The sequence below is a fragment of the Pleurodeles waltl genome, chromosome 3_1 (assembly GCF_031143425.1).
Source record: "Pleurodeles waltl isolate 20211129_DDA chromosome 3_1, aPleWal1.hap1.20221129, whole genome shotgun sequence".
Taxonomy (NCBI): domain Eukaryota; kingdom Metazoa; phylum Chordata; class Amphibia; order Caudata; family Salamandridae; genus Pleurodeles; species Pleurodeles waltl.
This window is the reverse complement of record NC_090440.1, coordinates 1,003,378,355-1,003,400,411: the sequence shown is the minus strand read 5'-3', so window position 1 is coordinate 1,003,400,411 and position 22,057 is coordinate 1,003,378,355. Positions and strand designations below refer to the sequence as shown.

General features: G+C 46.2%; 1 protein-coding gene across 7 annotated transcripts in view; it reads left to right on the top strand.

Annotated features, from left to right (window-relative positions):
* Positions 1-22,057, top strand: part of RBMS1 (RNA binding motif single stranded interacting protein 1) — a 552,647-nt gene that overhangs the window by 509,489 nt on the left and 21,101 nt on the right. For all 7 annotated transcript variants that reach the window (XM_069224212.1, XM_069224217.1, XM_069224211.1 and 4 more), the window contains exon 11: positions 7,995-8,105. In XM_069224212.1, coding sequence (XP_069080313.1) covers positions 7,995-8,105 — 111 coding nt within the window. The remainder of the gene's footprint in view (positions 1-7,994; positions 8,106-22,057) is intronic.

Genomic DNA, 22,057 nt, shown 5'->3' with positions numbered 1-22,057 from the left:
AGATAATGTTGGAGTGCTAAAACCTACGAAGTTTCTAAAGCCTCTACCCACAGAACGTACATGTACTTGCAAAACCTGTGCTACAAAAAAATGTCTGTCGATATGCTCTTCTCGAAAGCTCTTCTCAAAAGTTCATTATTCTGCAAATGTACCACAAGCGATTGCCGAAACAAATAAATAAAGTGAACTATGAAAATGTGTCTAAAACAGGAGTGATGAACATTATGTTTTTCATATTCAAATCAGAACATTGTTTGGTGTATACATAAAAGGATTCAAAAACATTATTTGTTTTATTTCTACATAAGTCCCTTCATCCTCTATAATATCCACTATTTTAGAAAATAGCAGATTGCTCTGAGAAGTTAATTTCTGATTCTAAGACTACTTGACCCCCAAAGCCTATGTTTTGACACCAAAATGAATTATATAGGCTCATGGTTCCTGAAACATTACATCATCACTGCTACACATCCGCCATTTTTAAAAATGTGATCCACGAAAATTTGTTCCGGATCAGCAGTGTCTACTGAAGCTAAATGACTTCTCTAGTGATCCAAAAACAGAAATCAAACTCAAAATCTCTGGGCAGTGGAAGACAATGGAGGTATAGCAAGGTGCCAGGATTTTGTCTATTTCACATACTTTTTTCCAGGCTCTCTTCTCCTCATTCTTGAAAATGTGGTGCTCAATCCAACTCCATGTGCAAATATCATATTTTCTTCATTTTAGGTATCTCAAGTGAAAGAAATTGTAAATATGAGCCTTTGTTAGTTGAGGAGAGGACTCAAATCTTTGAGTTATTCTGCAATATCGGGTAGGTTAAGTTTCAAACAGTAGAATACTACTTTTTAAAGTAGCATCAGACTACAGAGGTTCATAGGTGAAGCAAAGCAGTTCTGTATTTTCACGGTGGAACATCTCCAGAATCATTTGAATTCAGAGGATCCTGTAGCAAAATGTATGTGCTACTTGTGGGCACAGTGCTCTTACAAATGAACATGGATGTAAGGCCATATATTTGGGCTACTTATTGATTTGAGGAGAATGGCATTTTAATCTTATGTCACCATTGCATTTTGTCTGCCAGTGATGTATCATTTTATCCTCAATGTATTGAATTTGTAAATGGTGAAATAGCCTCCTGCTCTGGAGGATAAGTAAGCACCTATGTATTTACCACTCATTGAGTCTGAAACGTTACGTGTCCTTGCTTGCACCACAGATGTTGCCTTCTGTGTCCAAATTCTTCATGAATTTACAATGCCAAAACACACTATTGATGCATACATCGAGTATCACCAATATTTGCTTTGGGGAATAAGTATATTTATTGGCAGATCTGTCAAAGATAGGATCCCGGCACACTATAAGGGATTGTAATCTGACTAGAAGTGGAAACTCATCTTAATCTGCAACCTAGATGATGTGTCTTTTGATAGTTTATGATGTTTCTTGCTTTAGGCACCATAGATTTAGGGTCTTTATAAAGCGAAGAACCTGTAGAGTTTTCTTGACAAATCTTAGGCGACTACCTCCGAACACCTATAATATGCAAAGATCAAAAATGGTGGTCAAGTAATGTTGTGGTTACAATAACTCGATGGTGGAATTATGTACAGTATAAACCTTGCTTTCCACTTTTAATTCAAGATACCCACTGGATTTTGCGTCCTTTTGCTTCTTGAACATTTATTGCTTAGATAGTTGCCATCCCATATGTCTAAAAGTGGTAAGGTCCGATCTGCCAAAATAGGAGCCAGGTATCTTGGTTGTTTAAAACTGGTTGTCATGAAAATTATTAGGTTTTGCCCCAGCACTTCAGTTTCTGGGCTTCAGGTAGGATTTATAGGCGTAGACTTAAACCGATTTATGCATAAACATATATAATTAAAAAGCGACTCGGCAAGACAAGATTAACCAACATTTAATTGAAACGTCAACAGAATCATTAGAGAAAATATAAGCAGGACTGTCTGGCGGTTAAAGATTTGAACTACGACTCCAGCTTGGTGCAAACTCACCAAGAAGGGTGGGTACATAAACAAGCAAATTTTCATGCTTTTATTGTACAAGCTATGGGTTGCCATTAAAAAGGTTAGGGACTTCTATTCCTCTGAAAAGTATTAATAACATAATTCCACCGATACACGTTATTCCACTACTGAGTTCTGCATTGTCAGTCTCCTCGGCTGTATTGTGTCCATGCGGAGAAGCCCTAGTGGAAAAACTTCCCAAGAGGATTTACCACAGTATTGCTGTTGCATGGCAGAAAATTCTCTCATGGAAATGAATCGTACAGAGAATAATATGTCCACTGGTCTACGTAGGATTATGTTACCACCTCCTATAAAATCAGACCACTTGTCTTTAAAGAGTTGGAGGAAAGACCTATATATTATAGCTATTGATAAGACCTGGGTTTGTGTAGGAAATGTTATTTTGTTTAACATAAGGGTGATTTCTACTTATAATGCACTTCATAAAAAAAACAAAAAAACTTCGCGCTATTCTGAGTCTAGTTCATATGGTTTTCATAGCCTCAGCTGCTAAACAGATCGGGCCTTGCCTGAAGGGAAAGCAAATATTACGTTTCTATTATAAGGTTACTGCCTTTTCTTCAATGTCCTTATTTTCCTCCTGATAGTAGTAGTAGTGAATTACTTTTTGCCCCCTTTGTTATGCGCTGTGCATGTCTCTATTTAATATGTAAATATCCTTAATAAATGTAAAAAGTTAATGTATGACTTGCAAGCACCCGGTAGTCACAGCTTTTATTCATTAACATTTGTATGGCTTCCCAGAAACTTGAAGTTGAACAGGAAACACTTCAGTACATAGTGTGCTTGTGAGTCACTTCGGCAAATATCTGACATATGTTTTTCCCGTCTGCAACTCAGACAGTGTTTTAGGAGAAATACAGACCCCTGCACTGCAGCGTTGCCGTGCGTAGTTAAAACGTTGCTTCCATATATTCGAAAGGAATTGTTTTTCCTAAATTGTCCATTTTGAATTTGTTGCAATGGTATGATTGTGTGATGCCATTATTATTTCTAAAAACAAATAGTTGCCACGTCAGAAACCAACTCTGGCTCAGGGAAATGCTTCTTTTGACATTGCCGTGCTTTCTGTTTTTTTCATAAAAATGTTATAATGCTTGACTTTTCACTTCACAAATATATGCCTCTTATACTTGACCGTACATTAGTATCATCCTGCAGACAGCAAAGGTTTTGAATCCCAAAACATCTTCGGAAACAACTTTAGCCAGTGTACTGGTGTCCGATACAAATTTAAGCCTCTTTTCCTCCCAACATCTTTTGTTTATTTGCCGTCTGCCACCTCACAAGACACTGATGAGAACCGGCTAGTTTAACCTGTTCTCATTAATGCTTGTTTGTCTATATGTAGTTTCATCTGCCATTTTCAAGATATTCTAGTCTAATGAACAGATACTCATTCCATGTTTGTTTGTCAGACACTTTTCGGCTAAGGAGCTGAAGACTTGTAGCCTGGATCTAGCTGCCTGCCAGCATTACACACTCACAATGATGTTTCATTTGTTATATTCTTTATTTTTTGGGCTAAGAGTTGTGCCTTTTTGACACCCCTCGTCGTTTTAAAGAGCGATAGTGTTCTTAATTGAAGGAGATTTGCTGATCAACGAATGCGCCAGGCTGTGTCATGATACTACATTTTTCTTCCTTGCCCTGGTGAGGACCTTCGATGGGTAAAGCACAGACAGGTTCATAATGCTGTCAAATTACCAACATGGCGAACTTTAAAGTTCAATTAACTGTGTGATCTGTACATCATTGGTTTGACTCTTGATTATCATTCGCCATTACCATTATCCTGGTTCCTTCTGGTAGTATTTGCTGGTAATAATGTTGAACTAGTGCATCAAGGTTATCAGTGATTACCAGGGTAGCATTTAGAAGGGAGTAGTGGGGCAGATCATGAAATGGTCTGCATTTACAGTGCAATGGGACACTGAATAGTGGTAGTGCAAAGCTGGACATAAAAACAAGGAAAATGGTGATGAGTGAAGCAAGATAGAAGTGGATGTGAGACTGTCGAACCTAAGAGCCCACAGTCTCACTGGTACTCTCCTCATCTAAGCGAAATTCAGCCAACATATTGCAGGTGGGGCAGATTTGAATTATCACATTGTTCTGGTTGACAACAGAAGTCATAGGGCTTGTATTTCACTTACACAACCTGACAAAGCTATTAGAAGTGCTGGCTTCCATGACGGCAGATCCATCTCACATGAGATACTCTGCTAAAAGGATTTGTGCTTCAGGCATGAAAGAATAAGAGTTCCCTCTTGTGTGTAGGCCTTCCCACCAGAGGGATCAAATGCAACAGGCCAGTCAAATTATGTTTATAGCTTTCTCCAGGAAAAAAATGTGCCCCTGGCTAATTTTTGTAGGATCCGTTTATTTTTTAATTAGTCTTACAAGTGTCCTTATTTACACTTGACAGTGTGAGATGACTCAAGAATCACATGATGTCATTAACTAATGTAGTCGGGTTTGATGCCCGTTGGCAGAACCGAGTCACCTTTTGCTTATGTATGGTGATGTTGCCGTGAATAACTTAGCATCTGCATGCATATTGAGGTTATCGGAGAAGGGGCTATTGGAGAGGCTTGGTGGATGAAGGCTCATTTCTTATCTAGTTGGCAATCAAGCTAAGTGATTGTAATAAGCTTGGAGAAGTCTACCCCATCTTTCCCGTCAATGTAAACAACATGACTTTACTCTGGAAGAGGTGCAGGATGTCAGAGAACGATACCTGTTGTGGCTAGTTTAGGACTTCTGGATGAGTAAACAACCTGTGTTGTCCCTATTCTTCTGAAGAGTTCTTTGTTAAGTAGGAGCCAGACTAGGAGGAGGTGGGTATAGAGACACAAATGTTTAGAAAGATTCCTGATCTATCTAAAGTGAGACCATTACTTTTGTAGACATGTGCACATTGTGTCACCCGAGTCTTTGAAGATTGTGTTGAGAGCTTAACAAGACAGTTCTTATTTTTTGGATGAGAGTATGTGCCTGCTCCCTGGTTGGTTACCCACAAGGGACATGTGCCAGGAATTGTGCTACAACCACACTTGCACTGCAACCTAGCAACTGATGTATATGCAAGGTATAGGCTTCTAAATCTAACAGTTCATACATGAGCATTGGATGCATATTGAGTTAGGTGACTTCTCAATTCGCATGCATTGTTTAAGTTGCAGAGATAGACGGTCAACTCCTGATCAAACTCCAAAATCAGTGTCATAAACCTTTATTAGAGCTGGCCTTATCCATAATCTATATATATATATAAGGACCTGTTCTCGGTTTATAAAGTTATTGTTAAATCGACCCCATTGCAAAGGACTCGTAACAAGTCAAATTTCTTTCACAACCCAGTGTCCATTTTAACAGTAGAGGCCAGTCAAAATGAGTATTTTCCGTGGTAGTAGGTTTAGAAAGCCTCCCACCCAATGCTCCATCATTCTCTCTGAAATTGAGAGCTTCCTGATTTGTGGAGACTTAATGAAAACATCAATTAAATGAGCACAGATGTTGCTTACTGCAAATGTCCCCGACTTCATCGCTTCTGCCTGCTGCATAGTTATGGTGCAGTTGCTTTGTGCTACAGTGCAGGTGTTCTGACCACGTAAGACTTGATCCATCTTCCCAGCACAATGCCTGCGCTCGTGTGTAGCACTTTATAATACAAGGTGCAGCTTGGTTGGTCATTTCAGTTCTTATTCGAGTGAGCAGTGACCTATATCTGGGTCCTCTCCATGTTCTTCACTACCACAGACAATGAGGTCTAGTAAAATTAGCAGCCAAACTCTGTAACTGCAAATGCAATATCCTCCTCTACAAGTGTGGGTGGGAACCCCAGTATTCTCAAATTGGCCTCCCTGCTCTCATTGTCCATTGTGTCACACCTTCCTTTCAATGGATACATCGCACCAACTCAATTTTTGAAGCTCAGGGATCGCCAGATGTTTTTTATCAGACAGAATACACATTTAGTTTGCCAAGCCTGGTGTCCATGGTAGCCATCAGAGTTTCCATGCTAGTCATCTTGATCGCCTCCTTAACCATGCTTGAGCTTATCACAGTGACAGCCCCCTCCACTTTTTCAAGATGTAGTATGATACCTTCTGATGGTGTAATTGTTTCTTTCTGGCCCTTATGCAGTTCAACAGTCCTGTTGCAATCATCTTCAACAGCTCCCTCTGATGAAAAGACTGGGGGTGAACAAATCCTGTTTATCTGTTTATAGTGTTACCCACCATTTGAAATGAAGTGACTCCTACGTTGGCTTCCCTTGGCAGGCAAGCGGACTGCTAAATTACAGATTGTGTTGAGCTCCACTCTCTTTAGGGCGTGTGCCTGTGTTGACCCCTTTTCCCTCTGTCCAGGCACCTCAGGCTGCTGAGCTGAAGGTGGTTTCATATATGCGAACCAGCATCAGAGAGAGCTTAAGTGCTTTATTCTAAGGCCATGCAATCGTCACTGTCCAGGAGTGATACATGCACCCCTCTGTTAGGGGAAACCCACGTTCCGGAGGTGTCCCGCATTCTGTGAGTGCAATCTTGGTTCCCTCCCTCACTAACGGGGAGAGACTGGAAGGAAAAGACATACCAACTGTCAGCCCACGGCTTGAAGTTGTACTTCGTACAGTCTTTTGACCTTCAGCAACCAGAGGACGCTCCGGCAGTGCGGTATCTGGAGCAGCTGCATGAGTACAAAAAGAACACATCCATAAGTGACGGCTTCCGGCCCCAAGCATGATGTGTGATCATCCCCTTAGACCATCAACTTCTACTGACTCATTGTACACCTTGTACACTAAGAGCCCGTTTTGTTAACCCAGTGTTTTTGTTAAGTCTCCTTTGCAAAAATAACAGCATTTCGAAACTTTAAAAGCAAATCTTTGAAAGTGCTGAAGTACACTTCTTAGTAAGGCTCATTATAACGATTGTTAGGTACTACACCAGTACATCACTCATTACCATTTGTCTGGTGTCTAGGCTCTAATAACATTTGGTAATTGTTATCCAACTCAGTTGCACTCATTTTATGGTTCTCAGAAGGAGAAAAGATTGTGTCCATTAGGGGTTTCAGACCATTGCCTTCATGTTATGTACACATTGGCCACTATGATGCATGCGTTAGTCCGCTGAGCTATCTTGAATGCTGCTATCGGAGGCCTTTCTGCTACACACAGTCAGGGGGACACTCCTTTACTTTGTACATAGGCTAGAGCTTGTTGTGTTTCTTGGGTGCACTTTGGTGCTCAGTTTTCTGACTCAATGGTGTGTGTAATTGCAGCTTATTTCATAGACCAGCTTAAGAAGCTTCACGTCATATTGTGTTTAAATGTGTGTGCGGAGCTAACGTAGGGCTTCTGGGCATTGATAACACATGTATTCATAATGTCTGTCTGTGCACTGATAAATTGCATTCCATGCCATTCATGTGTAGCGAAGTTGACAATTTCAGTAGCAGTGCCACATTTTAAGTTACTTTTGTTAATCAAGTCTTTTTAGTATCAAAATGTAAGGTTTTCTGAACATGATAGTGCATGCATCAGTCAAACATTTAGATGTGCCTTTGTCTTTTAGGGTTCTCACCAACACTTGCACGTTTTCCAAGAGTTTTGTAAATATGTTGCTAATCCACCATTTTCATCTCTATCTGCACCATGAACAACCACACTACCAGTACCAGATCAGTGTTGGGGTTTTCTGTCACAGTATATGGTTAAAGTGAATCCAGCCCCAAGCATCATGTTTGCAAAGCCCATAGGCACAGCGCCACAGAGTTTGTACTTCCAGAGGGCACGTAGGTCAACATATTGATGAGACTATATGTTTCATTGGCACTTGGTTATTATATGGGATAATGTTTTCATGCATGTGACATTCAGTGGGCAACAGTGAGGTTTGGATTGAGAAATGTTATTTTGCTTGTTTGTAGGGGGCGGTATTAACTCCCTCCATGGATCACACCATGTCGCTACAGCCGACCTCCATGATGAGTCCTCTGGCGCAACAGATGAGTCACCTTTCATTAGGCAGCACCGGAACAGTAAGTCTACGCTAACTGTCTATAGACATACCTAAATGCTTGTAAAAGATACAGTTCATGCACAAACGCGTTGGAGAATAGACTCCACTACATTTCTGGGTTTCTCAGATACTAGCCTTTTCAAGATGTGAGAAGACCTTATGCTCACTTTGAAAGAAAGTTTAATTCGTAAATCAATTTTGAATTGCTCAGTCAGAATATTGGAGTCTGTGCAATTCCATTTTATGCTCTCATTCTTGTTTGTTTCATATATAATTATTTGACTTATTTGGCAAGGTTGTGAGCCAAACACTCGAGAGCTCCTTGTTGAACGTGGCTCTCCATAAGTTCTTTAGCATACTAAGTGTACCCGGAAACTACAGTCAATTAAGTTCTTGAGATCCAGCATATTAAACTATGATGAACTCTGGAGCAGCAATGAAATTGTGATATACGTATTGCTGATTAAGTATTGAAACCTTAGTGGAGGTGTAGGACGAGCGGTATGGGGAGTTAAGTGTTACGATGGGTGGGTGTAAGGAAATGCCTCCTTGGCATGGTTGCCCCCTGACTTTTTGCCTTTGATGATGCTATGTTTACAATTGAAAGTGTGCTGAGGCCTGCTAACCAGGCCCCAGCACCAGTGTTCTTTCCCTAACCTGTACTTTTGTATCCACAATTGGCAGACCCTGGCATCCAGATAAGTCCCTTGTAACTGGTACTTCTAGTACCCAGGGCCCTGATGCCAAGGAAGGTCTCTAAGGGCTGCAGCATGTCTTATGCCACCCTGGAGACCTCTCACTCAGCACAGACACACTGCTTGCCAGCTTGTGTGTGCTAGTGAGGACAAAACGAGTAAGTCGACATGGCACTCCCCTCAGGGTGCCATGCCAGCCTCTCACTGCCTATGCAGTATGGGTAAGACACCCCTCTAGCAGGCCTTACAGCCCTAAGGCAGGGTGCACTATACCATAGGTGAGGGTACCAGTGCATGAGCATGGTACCCCTACAGTGTCTAAACAAAACCTTAGACATTGTAAGTGCAGGGTAGCCATAAGAGTATATGGTCTGGGAGTTTGTCAAACACGAACTCCACAGCACCATAATGGCTACACTGAAAACTGGGAAGTTTGGTATCAAACTTCTCAGCACAATAAATGCACACTGATGCCAGTGTACATTTTATTGCAAAATACACCCCAGAGGGCACCTTAGAGGTGCCCCCTGAAACCTATCCGACTATCTGTGTAGGCTGACTGGTTCCAGCAGCCTGCCACACTAGAGACATGTTGCTGGCCCCATGGGGAGAGTGCCTTTGTCACTCTGAGGCCAGTAACAAAGCCTGCTCTGGGTGGAGATGCTAACACCTCCCCCAGGCAGGAGCTGTAACACCTGGCGGTGAGCCTCAAAGGCTCACCCCTTTGTCACAGCCCAGCAGGGCACTCCAGCTTAGTGGAGTTGCCCGCCCCCTCCGGCCACGGCCCCCACTTTTGGCGGCAAGGCTGGAGGGAACAAAGAAAGCAACAAGGAGGAGTCACTGACCAGTCAGGACAGCCCCTAAGGTGTCCTGAGCTGAGGTGACTCTGACTTTTAGAAATCCTCCATCTTGCAGATGGAGGATTCCCCCAATAGGGTTAGGATTGTGACCCCCTCCCCTTGGGAGGAGGCACAAAGAGGGTGTACCCACCCTCAGGGCTAGTAGCCATTGGCTACTAACCCCCCAGACCTAAACACGCCCTTAAATTTAGTATTTAAGGGCTACCCTGAACCCTAGAAAATTAGATTCCTGCAACTACAAGAAGAAGGACTGCCTAGCTGACAACCCCTGCAGAGGAAGACCAGAAGACGACAACTGCCTTGGCTCCAGAAACTCACCGGCCTGTCTCCTGCCTTCCAAAGATCCTGCTCCAGCGATGCCTTCCAAAGGGACCAGCGACCTCGACATCCTCTGAGGACTGCCCCTGCTTCGAAAAGACAAGAAACTCCCGAGGACAGCGGACCTGCTCCAAGAAAGGCTGCAACTTTGTTTCCAGCAGCCTTGAAAGAACCCTGCAAGCTCCCCGCAAGAAGCGTGAGACTTGCAACACTGCACCCGGCGACCCCGACTCGGCTGGTGGAGATCCAACACCTCAGGAGGGACCCCAGGACTACTCTGATACTGTGAGTACCAAAACCTGTCCCCCCTGAGCCCCCACAGCGCCGCCTGCAGAGGGAATCCCGAGGCTTCCCCTGACCGCGACTCTTTGAATCCAAAGTCCCGACGCCTGGGAGAGACCCTGCACCCGCAGCCCCCAGGACCGGAAGGACCGGACTTTCACTGGAGAAGTGACCCCCAGGAGTCCCTCTCCCTTGCCCAAGTGGAGGTTTCCCCGAGGAATCCCCCCCTTGCCTGCCTGCAGCGCTGAAGAGATCCCGAGATCTCTCATAGACTAACATTGCGAACCCGACGCTTGTTTCTACACTGCACCCGGCCGCCCCCGCGCTGCTGAGGGTGAAATTTCTGTGTGGGCTTGTGTCCCCCCCGGTGCCCTACAAAACCCCCCTGGTCTGCCCTCCGAAGACGCGGGTACTTACCTGCTGGCAGACTGGAACCGGGGCACCCCCTTCTCCACTGAAGCCTATGTGTTTTGGGCACCACTTTGAACTCTGCACCTGACCGGCCCTGAGCTGCTGGTGTGGTAACTTTGGGGTTGCTCTGAACCCCCAACGGTGGGCTACCTTGGACCAAGAACTGAACCCTGTAAGTGTCTTACTTACCTGGTAAAACTAACAAAAACTTACCTCCCCCAGGAACTGTGAAAATTGCACTAAGTGTCCACTTTTAAAGTAGCTATTTGTCAATAACTTGAAAAGTATACATGCAATTGAAATGATTCAAAGTTCCTAATGTACTTACCTGCAATACCTTTCAAACAAGATATTACATGTTAAATTTGAACCTGTGGTTCTTAAAATAAACTAAGAAAAGATATTTTTCTATAACAAAACCTATTGGCTGGATTTGTCTCTGAGTGTGTGTACCTCATTTATTGTCTATGTGTATGTACAACAAGTGCTTAACACTACTCCTTGGATAAGCCTACTGCTCGACCACACTACCACAAAATAGAGCATTAGTATTATCTATTTTTACCACTATTTTACCTCTAAGGGGAACCCTTGGACTCTGTGCATGCTATTCCTTACTTTGAAATAGCACATACAGAGCCAACTTCCTACATTGGTGGATCAGCGGTGGGGTACAAGACTTTGCATTTGCTGGACTACTCAGCCAATACCTGATCACACGACAAATTCCAAAATTGTCATTAGAAATTGATTTTTGCAATTTGAAAAGTTTTCTAAATTCTTAAAAGACCTGCTAGGGCCTTGTGTTAGATCCTGTTTAGCATTTCTTTTAGAGTTTAAAAGTTTGTAAAAGTTTGAATTAGATTCTAGAACCAGTTGTAGATTCTTAAAAAGTATTCCAACTTTTAGAAGCAAAATGTCTAGCACAGAAGTGACTGTGGTGGAACTCGACACCACACCTTACCTCCATCTTAAGATGAGGGAGCTAAGGTCACTCTGTAAAATAAAGAAAATAACAATGGGCCCCAAACCTACCAAAATACAGCTCCAGGAGCTTTTGGCAGAGTTTGAAAAGGCCAACCCCTCTGAGGGTGGCAACTCAGAGGAAGAGGATAGTGACTTGGAGGAAAATTCCCCCCTACCAGTCCTATCTAGGGAGAACAGGGTCCCTCAAACCCTGACTCCAAAAATAATAGTCAGAGATGCTGGTTCCCTCACAGGAGAGACCAACACCTCTGAAATCACTGAGGATAGCCCCAGTGAAGAGGACATCCAGTTAGCCAGGATGGCCAAAAGATTGGCTTTGGAAAGACAGATCCTAGCCATAGAGAGGGAAAGACAAGAGATGGGCCTAGGACCCATCAATGGTGGCAGCAACATAAATAGGGTCAGAGATTCTCCTGACATGTTGAAAATCCCCAAAGGGATTGTAACTAAATATGAAGATGGTGATGACATCACCAAATGGTTCACAGCTTTTGAGAGGGCTTGTGTAACCAGAAAAGTGAACAGATCTCACTGGGGTGCTCTCCTTTGGGAAATGTTCACAGGAAAGTGTAGGGATAGACTCCTCACACTCTCTGGACAAGATGCAGAATCTTATGACCTCATGAAGGGTACCCTGATTGAGGGCTTTGGATTCTCCACTGAGGAGTATAGGATTAGATTCAGGGGGGCTCAAAAATCCTCGAGCCAGACCTGGGTTGACTTTGTAGACTACTCAGTGAAAACACTAGATGGTTGGATTCAAGGCAGTGGTGTAAGTAATTATGATGGGCTGTACAATTTATTTGTGAAAGAACACCTGTTAAGTAATTGTTTCAATGATAAACTGCATCAGCATCTGGTAGACCTAGGACCAATTTCTCCCCAAGAATTGGGAAAGAAGGCGGACCATTGGGTCAAGACAAGGGTGTCCAAGACTTCAACAGGGGGTGACCAAAAGAAAGGGGTCACAAAGACTCCCCAGGGGAAGGGTGATGAGACAACCAAAACTAAAAATAGTAAAGAGTCTTCTACAGGCCCCCAAAAACCTGCACAGGAGGGTGGGCCCAGAGCCTCTTCACAAAACAATGGGTACAAGGGTAAAAACTTTGATCCCAAAAAGGCCTGGTGTCATAGCTGTAAACAGCATGGACACCAAACTGGAGACAAGGCCTGTCCCAAGAAAGGTTCCACTCCAAACTCCCATCCAGGTAACACTGGTATGGCTAGTCTCCAAGTGGGATCAACAGTGTGCCCAGAGCAAATCAGGGTCCACACTGAAGCTACTCTAGTTTCTGAGGGTGGGGTGGATTTAGCCACACTAGCTGTCTGGCCGCCTAACATGCAAAAATACAGACAGCAACTCTTAATTAATGGGACTAGAATAGAGGGCCTGAGGGATACAGGTGCCAGTGTCACCATGGTGACAGAGAAACTGGTTTCCCCTGGCCAATACCTGACTGGAAAAACTTACACAGTCACCAATGCTGACAATCAGAGAAAAGTACATCCCATGGCAATGGTTACTTTAGAATGGGCAGGGGTCAATGGCCTGAAACAGGTGGTGGTCTCCTCAAATATCCCAGTGGACTGTCTGCTTGGAAATGACCTGGAGTCCTCAGCATGGGCTGAGGTAGAACTAAAAACCCATGCAGCAATGCTGGGTATCCCTGAACTGGTGTGTGTGAAAACAAGAGCACAATGCAAGGCACAGGGTGAAAAAGTAGAGCTGGAGTCTGGAAAAATGGCCCAGCCTACCAAGAGAACAGGAAAGTCAGTTGGGAAACCAACTGCAACACAGCAAAAGAAAGGGAACCTCTCTTCTCAGGAAGAAGTTCTGCCCTCTGAGGGAACTGAGCCTTTGGAGCTTGAACCTTATCAGGTTGAGCTCTTAGGCCCAGGGGGACCCTCAAGGGAGGAGCTGTGTAAGGGACAAGAAACCTGTCCCTCTCTTGAAGGCCTTAGGCAGCAAGCTGCTGAAGAGTCCAAAGGCAAGAAAAATGGAACACATAGGGTCTATTGGGAAGATGGACTCCTGTACACTGAGGCCAGAGACCCCAAACCTGGTGCCACTAGGAGAGTGGTAGTGCCTCAGCTGTTCAGAGAGTTCATCCTAACATTGGCCCATGACATTCCCCTTGCTGGACATTTGGGACAAACCAAGACGTGGGAGAGGTTAGTCAACCACTTCTACTGGCCCAATATGTCCAACATGGTTAAGGAGTTTTGCCTCTCCTGCCCCACCTGTCAAGCCAGTGGTAAGACAGGTGGACATCCAAAGGCCCCCCTCATTCCACTTCCAGTGGTGGGGGTTCCCTTTGAAAGAGTGGGTGTGGACATAGTTGGTCCACTAGAACCTCCCACAGCCTCAGGAAATATGTATATCCTGGTAGTAGTGGATCATGCTACCAGGTATCCTGAAGCTATTCCCCTTAGGTCGACTACTGCCCCTGCAGTAGCCAAGGCCCTCATTGGTATCTTTACCAGAGTGGGTTTCCCTAAGGAGGTGGTGTCTGACAGAGGTACCAACTTCATGTCAGCATACCTAAAGCACATGTGGAATGAGTGTGGAGTGACTTATAAATTCACTACACCATACCATCCACAAACTAATGGCTTGGTTGAGAGATTCAACAAGACATTAAAAGGCATGATCATGGGGCTCCCAGAAAAACTCAAAAGGAGATGGGATGTCCTCTTGCCATGTCTGCTTTGCGCTTACAGAGAGGTACCACAGAAGGGAGTAGGATTCTCACCCTTTGAACTTCTGTTTGGTCATCCTGTAAGGGGACCACTTGCTCTTGTTAAAGAAGGCTGGGAGAGACCTCTCCATGAGCCTAAACAAGACATAGTGGACTATGTACTTGGCCTTCGCTCTAGAATGGCAAAGTACATGGAAAAGGCAACCAAAAACCTTGAGGCCAGCCAACAGCTCCAGAAGTTTTGGTATGACCAAAAGGCTGCACTGGTTGAGTTCCAACCAGGGCAGAAAGTCTGGGTTCTGGAGCCTGTGGCTCCCAGGGCACTCCAGGACAAATGGAGTGGCCCTTACCCAGTGCTAGAGAGGAAGAGTCAGGTCACCTACCTGGTGGACCTGGGCACAAGCAGGAGCCCCAAGAGGGTGATCCATGTGAACCGCCTTAAGCTCTTCCATGACAGGGCTGATGTGAATCTGTTGATGGTAACAGATGAGGATCAGGAGGCAGAGAGTGAACCTCTCCCTGATCTTCTGTCATCAGACCCAAAAGATGGCACAGTAGATGGAGTGATCTACTCAGACACCCTCTCTGGCCAACAGCAAGCTGATTGTAGGAGAGTCCTACAACAGTTTCCTGAACTCTTCTCCTTAACCCCTGGTCAGACACACCTGTGTACCCATGATGTGGACACAGGAGACAGCATGCCTGTCAAAAACAAAATCTTTAGACAGTCTGACCATGTTAAGGAAAGCATCAAAGTGGAAGTCCACAAGATGCTGGAATTGGGAGTAATTGAGCGCTCTGACAGCCCCTGGGCTAGCCCAGTGGTCTTAGTCCCCAAACCTCACACCAAAGATGGAAAGAAAGAGATGAGGTTTTGTGTGGACTACAGAGGGCTCAATTCTGTCACCAAGACAGATGCTCATCCAATTCCAAGAGCTGATGAGCTCATAGACAAATTAGGTGCTGCCAAATTTGTAAGTACCTTTGACTTGACAGCAGGGTACTGGCAAATAAAAATGGCACCTGGAGCAAAAGAGAAAACAGCATTCTCCACACCTGATGGGCATTATCAGTTTACTGTTATGCCCTTTGGTTTAAAGAATGCCCCTGCCACCTTCCAAAGGTTGGTGAATCAAGTCCTTGCTGGCTTGGAGTCTTTTAGCACAGCTTATCTTGATGATATTGCTGTCTTTAGCTCCACCTGGCAGGATCACCTGGTCCACCTGAAGAAGGTTTTGGAGGCCCTGCAATCTGCAGGCCTCTCTATCAAGGCATCCAAATGCCAGATAGGGCAGGGAACTGTGGTTTACTTGGGCCACCTTGTAGGTGGAGGCCAAGTTCAGCCACTCCAACCCAAGATCCAGACTATTCTGGACTGGGTAGCTCCAAAAACCCAGACTCAAGTCAGGGCATTCCTTGGCTTGACTGGGTATTACAGGAGGTTTGTGAAGGGATATGGATCCATTGTGACAGCCCTCACTGAACTCACCTCCAAGAAAATGCCCAAGAAAGTGAACTGGACTGTGGAATGCCAACAGGCCTTTGACACCCTGAAACAAGCAATGTGCTCAGCACCAGTTCTAAAAGCTCCAGATTATTCTAAGCAGTTCATTGTGCAGACTGATGCCTCTGAACATGGGATAGGTGCAGTTTTGTCCCAAACAAATGATGATGGCCTTGACCAGCCTGTTGCTTTCATTAGCAGGAGGTTACTCCCCAGGGAGCAGCGTTGGAGTGCCATTGAGAGGGAGGCCTTTGCTGTGGTTTGGTCCCTGAAGAAGCTGAGACCATACCTCTTTGGGACTCACTTCCTAGTTCAAACTGACCACAGACCTCTCAAATGGCTGATGCAAATGAAAGGTGAAAATCCTAAACTGTTGAGGTGGTCCATCTCCCTACAGGGAATGGACTTTATAGTGGAACACAGACCTGGGACTGCCCATGCCAATGCAGATGGCCTTTCCAGGTTCTTCCACTTAGAAAATGAAGACTCTCTTGGGAAAGGTTAGTCTCATCCTCTTTCGTTTGGGGGGGGGGTTGTGTAAGGAAATGCCTCCTTGGCATGGTTGCCCCCTGACTTTTTGCCTTTGCTGATGCTATGTTTACAATTGAAAGTGTGCTGAGGCCTGCTAACCAGGCCCCAGCACCAGTGTTCTTTCCCTAACCTGTACTTTTGTATCCACAATTGGCAGACCCTGGCATCCAGATAAGTCCCTTGTAACTGGTACTTCTAGTACCCAGGGCCCTGATGCCAAGGAAGGTCTCTAAGGGCTGCAGCATGTCTTATGCCACCCTGGAGACCTCTCACTCAGCACAGACACACTGCTTGCCAGCTTGTGTGTGCTAGTGAGGACAAAACGAGTAAGTCGACATGGCACTCCCCTCAGGGTGCCATGCCAGCCTCTCACTGCCTATGCAGTATGGGTAAGACACCCCTCTAGCAGGCCTTACAGCCCTAAGGCAGGGTGCACTAGACCATAGGTGAGGGTACCAGTGCATGAGCATGGTACCCCTACAGTGTCTAAACAAAACCTTAGACATTGTAAGTGCAGGGTAGCCATAAGAGTATATGGTCTGGGAGTTTGTCAAACACGAACTCCACAGCACCATAATGGCTACACTGAAAACTGGGAAGTTTGGTATCAAACTTCTCAGCACAATAAATGCACACTGATGCCAGTGTACATTTTATTGCAAAATACACCCCAGAGGGCACCTTAGAGGTGCCTCCTGAAACCTATCCGACTATCTGTGTAGGCTGACTGGTTCCAGCAGCCTGCCACACTAGAGACATGTTGCTGGCCCCATGGGGAGAGTGCCTTTGTCACTCTGAGGCCAGTAACAAAGCCTGCTCTGGGTGGAGATGCTAACACCTCCCCCAGGCAGGAGCTGTAACACCTGGTGGTGAGCCTCAAAGGCTCACCCCTTTGTCACAGCCCAGCAGGGCACTCCAGCTTAGTGGAGTTGCCCGCCCCCTCCGGCCACGGCCCCCACTTTTGGCGGCAAGGCTGGAGGGAACAAAGAAAGCAACAAGGAGGAGTCGCTGACCAGTCAGGACAGCCCCTAAGGTGTCCTGAGCTGAGGTGACTCTGACTTTTAGAAATCCTCCATCTTGCAGATGGAGGATTCCCCCAATAGGGTTAGGATTGTGACCCCCTCCCCTTGGGAGGAGGCACAAAGAGGGTGTACCCACCCTCAGGGCTAGTAGCCATTGGCTACTAACCCCCCAGACCTAAACACGCCCTTAAATTTAGTATTTAAGGGCTACCCTGAACCCTAGAAAATTAGATTCCTGCAACTACAAGAAGAAGGACTGCCTAGCTGACAACCCCTGCAGAGGAAGACCAGAAGACGACAACTGCCTTGGCTCCAGAAACTCACCGGCCTGTCTCCTGCCTTCCAAAGATCCTGCTCCAGCGACGCCTTCCAAAGGGACCAGCGACCTCGACATCCTCTGAGGACTGCCCCTGCTTCGAAAAGACAAGAAACTCCCGAGGACAGCGGACCTGCTCCAAGAAAGGCTGCAACTTTGTTTCCAGCAGCCTTGAAAGAACCCTGCAAGCTCCCCGCAAGAAGCGTGAGACTTGCAACACTGCACCCGGCGACCCCGACTCGGCTGGTGGAGATCCAACACCTCAGGAGGGACCCCAGGACTACTCTGATACTGTGAGTACCAAAACCTGTCCCCCCTGAGCCCCCACAGCGCCGCCTGCAGAGGGAATCCCGAGGCTTCCCCTGACCGCGACTCTTTGAATCCAAAGTCCCGACGCCTGGGAGAGACCCTGCACCCGCAGCCCCCAGGACCGGAAGGACCGGACTTTCACTGGAGAAGTGACCCCCAGGAGTCCCTCTCCCTTGCCCAAGTGGAGGTTTCCCCGAGGAATCCCCCCCTTGCCTGCCTGCAGCGCTGAAGAGATCCCGAGATCTCTCATAGACTAACATTGCGAACCCGACGCTTGTTTCTACACTGCACCCGGCCGCCCCCGCGCTGCTGAGGGTGAAATTTCTGTGTGGGCTTGTGTCCCCCCCGGTGCCCTACAAAACCCCCCTGGTCTGCCCTCCGAAGACGCGGGTACTTACCTGCTGGCAGACTGGAACCGGGGCACCCCCTTCTCCATTGAAGCCTATGTGTTTTGGGCACCACTTTGAACTCTGCACCTGACCGGCCCTGAGCTGCTGGTGTGGTAACTTTGGGGTTGCTCTGAACCCCCAACGGTGGGCTACCTTGGACCAAGAACTGAACCCTGTAAGTGTCTTACTTACCTGGTAAAACTAACAAAAACTTACCTCCCCCAGGAACTGTGAAAATTGCACTAAGTGTCCACTTTTAAAGTAGCTATTTGTCAATAACTTGAAAAGTATACATGCAATTGAAATGATTCAAAGTTCCTAATGTACTTACCTGCAATACCTTTCAAACAAGATATTACATGTTAAATTTGAACCTGTGGTTCTTAAAATAAACTAAGAAAAGATATGTTCGATGGCATCTGTCGCTGTAGATACACATGGTATGCATGAGCTCGCCATCTGGTGTTGGGTCGGAGTGTTACAAGTTGTTTTTCTTCGAAGAAGTGTTTTCGAGTCACGGGACCGAGTGACTCCACCTTCTGTGCTCATTGCGCATGGGCGTCGACTCCATCTTCGATTGTTTTCTTTCCGCCATCGGGTTCGGACGTGTTCCTGTCGCTCCGAGTTTCGGAACGGAAAGATAGCTGAAGACGGAAGATTTTCGACGGTATCGTTGCGATCCGGTTAGAGATAGACACATACGACGACGCGTTGAACATCGAAGCGCTTCGGTGCCCTTCGGGGTAGATTTCGGCACCCCGTCGGGGCCTAGTCGGCCCGACCGCGTGGAGGACAACGCCGATGGAACGGACCCCGTTTCGATTCTGCCCCGAATGCCACAACAAATATCCTTATACGGACCTACACTCGGTCTGTAATCTGTGCCTGTCACCCGAGCACAGTGAAGAATCCTGCGAGGCCTGTCGGGCGTTCCGGTCCCGAAAAACTCTGCGCGACCGTCGAGCGAGAAGACTGCAGATGGCGTCCACGCCAAAAGAGCGTCGACAGTTCGAGACAGAAGAAGAACAGGAGGAATCCTTTTCCATCCAGGATTCAGACTCCGACGAGCTACACTCTACATGAACTGTGAGTAAGACGTCGAGATCAAACCTTAAAAAAGGAAAGAAGGCCCAGGGGACGCCACTGCCAACCGGCCATGGCTCCACCCAAATTCTCGGTGACCAACAATCGGCACCGAAAAAGGCCCATTCAGTGTCGAGATCGTCCGACTTCGGTCGAGACACCGGCACGCAGCCTCCTCGGGACCGAGAGAGTGCTAAACAGAAGCATCGACACCGAGAGTTCGGTGTCGACACCGATCGACGCCGAGACAGTGGCGCCGAAGACCATAGAGGCCAAGAATTTTCGGCACAGAAAAAGAGGAAGGTTACCTCGGAGCCGAAAAAACAATCGACAGGGTTTTCGGAGCCGAAAAAAGCGACATCAGACCCTGTTTCTGGCTCCTATACCGAAGAGCATTCTATGTCTTCTCAAATGAAGAAACATAGATTTGAACAAGAACTGCAATCCACTGACGTGGATCACACGCAAAAGCGTATCTTTATTCAGCAGGGGACTGGGAAGATCAGTACCCTTCCACCTGTCAAACGAAAGAGAACGCTTCAGTTTACTCCTCAGCAACAAACAACACAAAAGGTAACACCTCCTCCCTCGCCTCCACCTGTAACTCCGGCTTCGCCAACTTACACCCCGTCACATTCGCCAGCTCACACCGCCATGAGCCACGATGACCAAGATCAGGATGCGTGGGACTTGTACGACGCACCAGTGTCTGATAACAGCCCAGACACATACCCAACTAGGCCATCACCACCGGAAGACAGCACAGCCTACTCACAAGTGGTGGCTAGAGCAGCTCTATTCCATAATGTGGAACTACACTCGGAACAAGTAGAGGATGATTTTTTATTTAACACCCTCTCCTCAACCCACAGCTCCTACCAAAGCCTGCCGATGCTCCCAGGCATGCTACGCCATGCAAAGGACATTTTCAAGGAGCCAGTTAAAAGTAGGGCAGTGACGCCTAGGGTGGACAAAAAGTATAAGGCGCCTCCTACGGACCCTGTATTCATCACCTCTCAGCTGCCACCAGACTCTGTGGTGGTAGGGGCTGCCAGAAAACGGGCAAACTCACACACTTCTGGGGATGCACCTCCCCCAGATAAAGAAAGTAGGAAGTTCGATGCAGCCGGGAAGAGGGTTGCTGTCCAAGCAGCAAACCAGTGGCGCATCGCAAATTCACAAGCGCTGCTAGCGCGATACGACAGAGCCCACTGGGATGAGATGCAGCATCTCATTGAACATCTCCCAAAAGATCTGCAAAAAAGAGCAAAACAGGTTGTTGAGGAGGGTCAAAACATTTCCAACAATCAAATACGCTCCTCCATGGATGCAGCAGACACGGCCGCAAGAACCATTAATACGTCGGTTACCATCCGTAGGCACGCATGGCTCAGAACGTCTGGATTCAAGCCAGAAATTCAGCAGGCAGTGCTTAACATGCCAGTAAACGAGAAACTTCTGTTCGGTCCGGAGGTCGACACAGCCATAGAAAAGCTCAAAAAGGACACTGACACTGCCAAGGCCATGGGCGCACTCTACTCCCCGCAGAGCAGAGGATCTTATAACACCTTCCGCAAAACACCTTTTAGAGGAGGGTTTCGGGGTCAGGCCACACAAGCTAGCACCTCACAGTCCGCACCGCCCACCTACCAGGGACAGTACAGGGGAGGTTTTCGGGGCCAGTATAGAGGGGGGCAATTTCCTAGGAATAGAGGAAGATTTCAAAGCCCCAAAACCACTACCAACAAGCAGTGACTCACACGTCACTCACCCCTCCCACACAACACCAGTGGGGGGGAGGATACATCAATATTACGAAGCATGGGACAAAATAACTACAGACACATGGGTCCTAGCAATTATCCAACATGGTTATTGCATAGAATTCATGCAATTCCCTCCAGACATACCACCAAAATCACAAAATTTATCAAAATACCATTCACAGCTTCTAGAGATAGAAGTTCAAGCACTACTGCAAAAAAATGCAATAGAATTAGTACCAAGCACACAAATAAACACAGGAGTTTATTCACTGTACTTCTTGATACCAAAAAAGGACGAAACACTGAGACCAATTCTAGACCTCAGGGTAGTAAACACATTCATCAAATCAGACCACTTTCACATGGTCACACTACAAGAAGTGTTACCATTGCTCAGAAAACACGACTACATGACAACCCTAGACCTCAAGGACGCATATTTCCATATACCAATACATCAATCACACAGGAAATATCTAAGGTTTGTATTCAAAGGAATACATTACCAATTCAAAGTATTGCCTTTTGGTTTAACAACCGCTCCAAGAGTATTCACAAAATGCCTAGCAGTAGTCGCTGCACACATCAGAAGGCAGCAAATACATGTGTTCCCGTATCTAGACGACTGGCTAATCAAAACCAGTTCGCTCACACAATGCTCAAACCACACAAATCAAGTCATACAAACCCTCTACAATCTAGGGTTCACCGTCAACTTTGCAAAATCAAACATTCTGCCAAGCAAAGTACAGCAATATCTAGGAGCCATAATAGACACAACAAAAGGAGTAGCAACGCC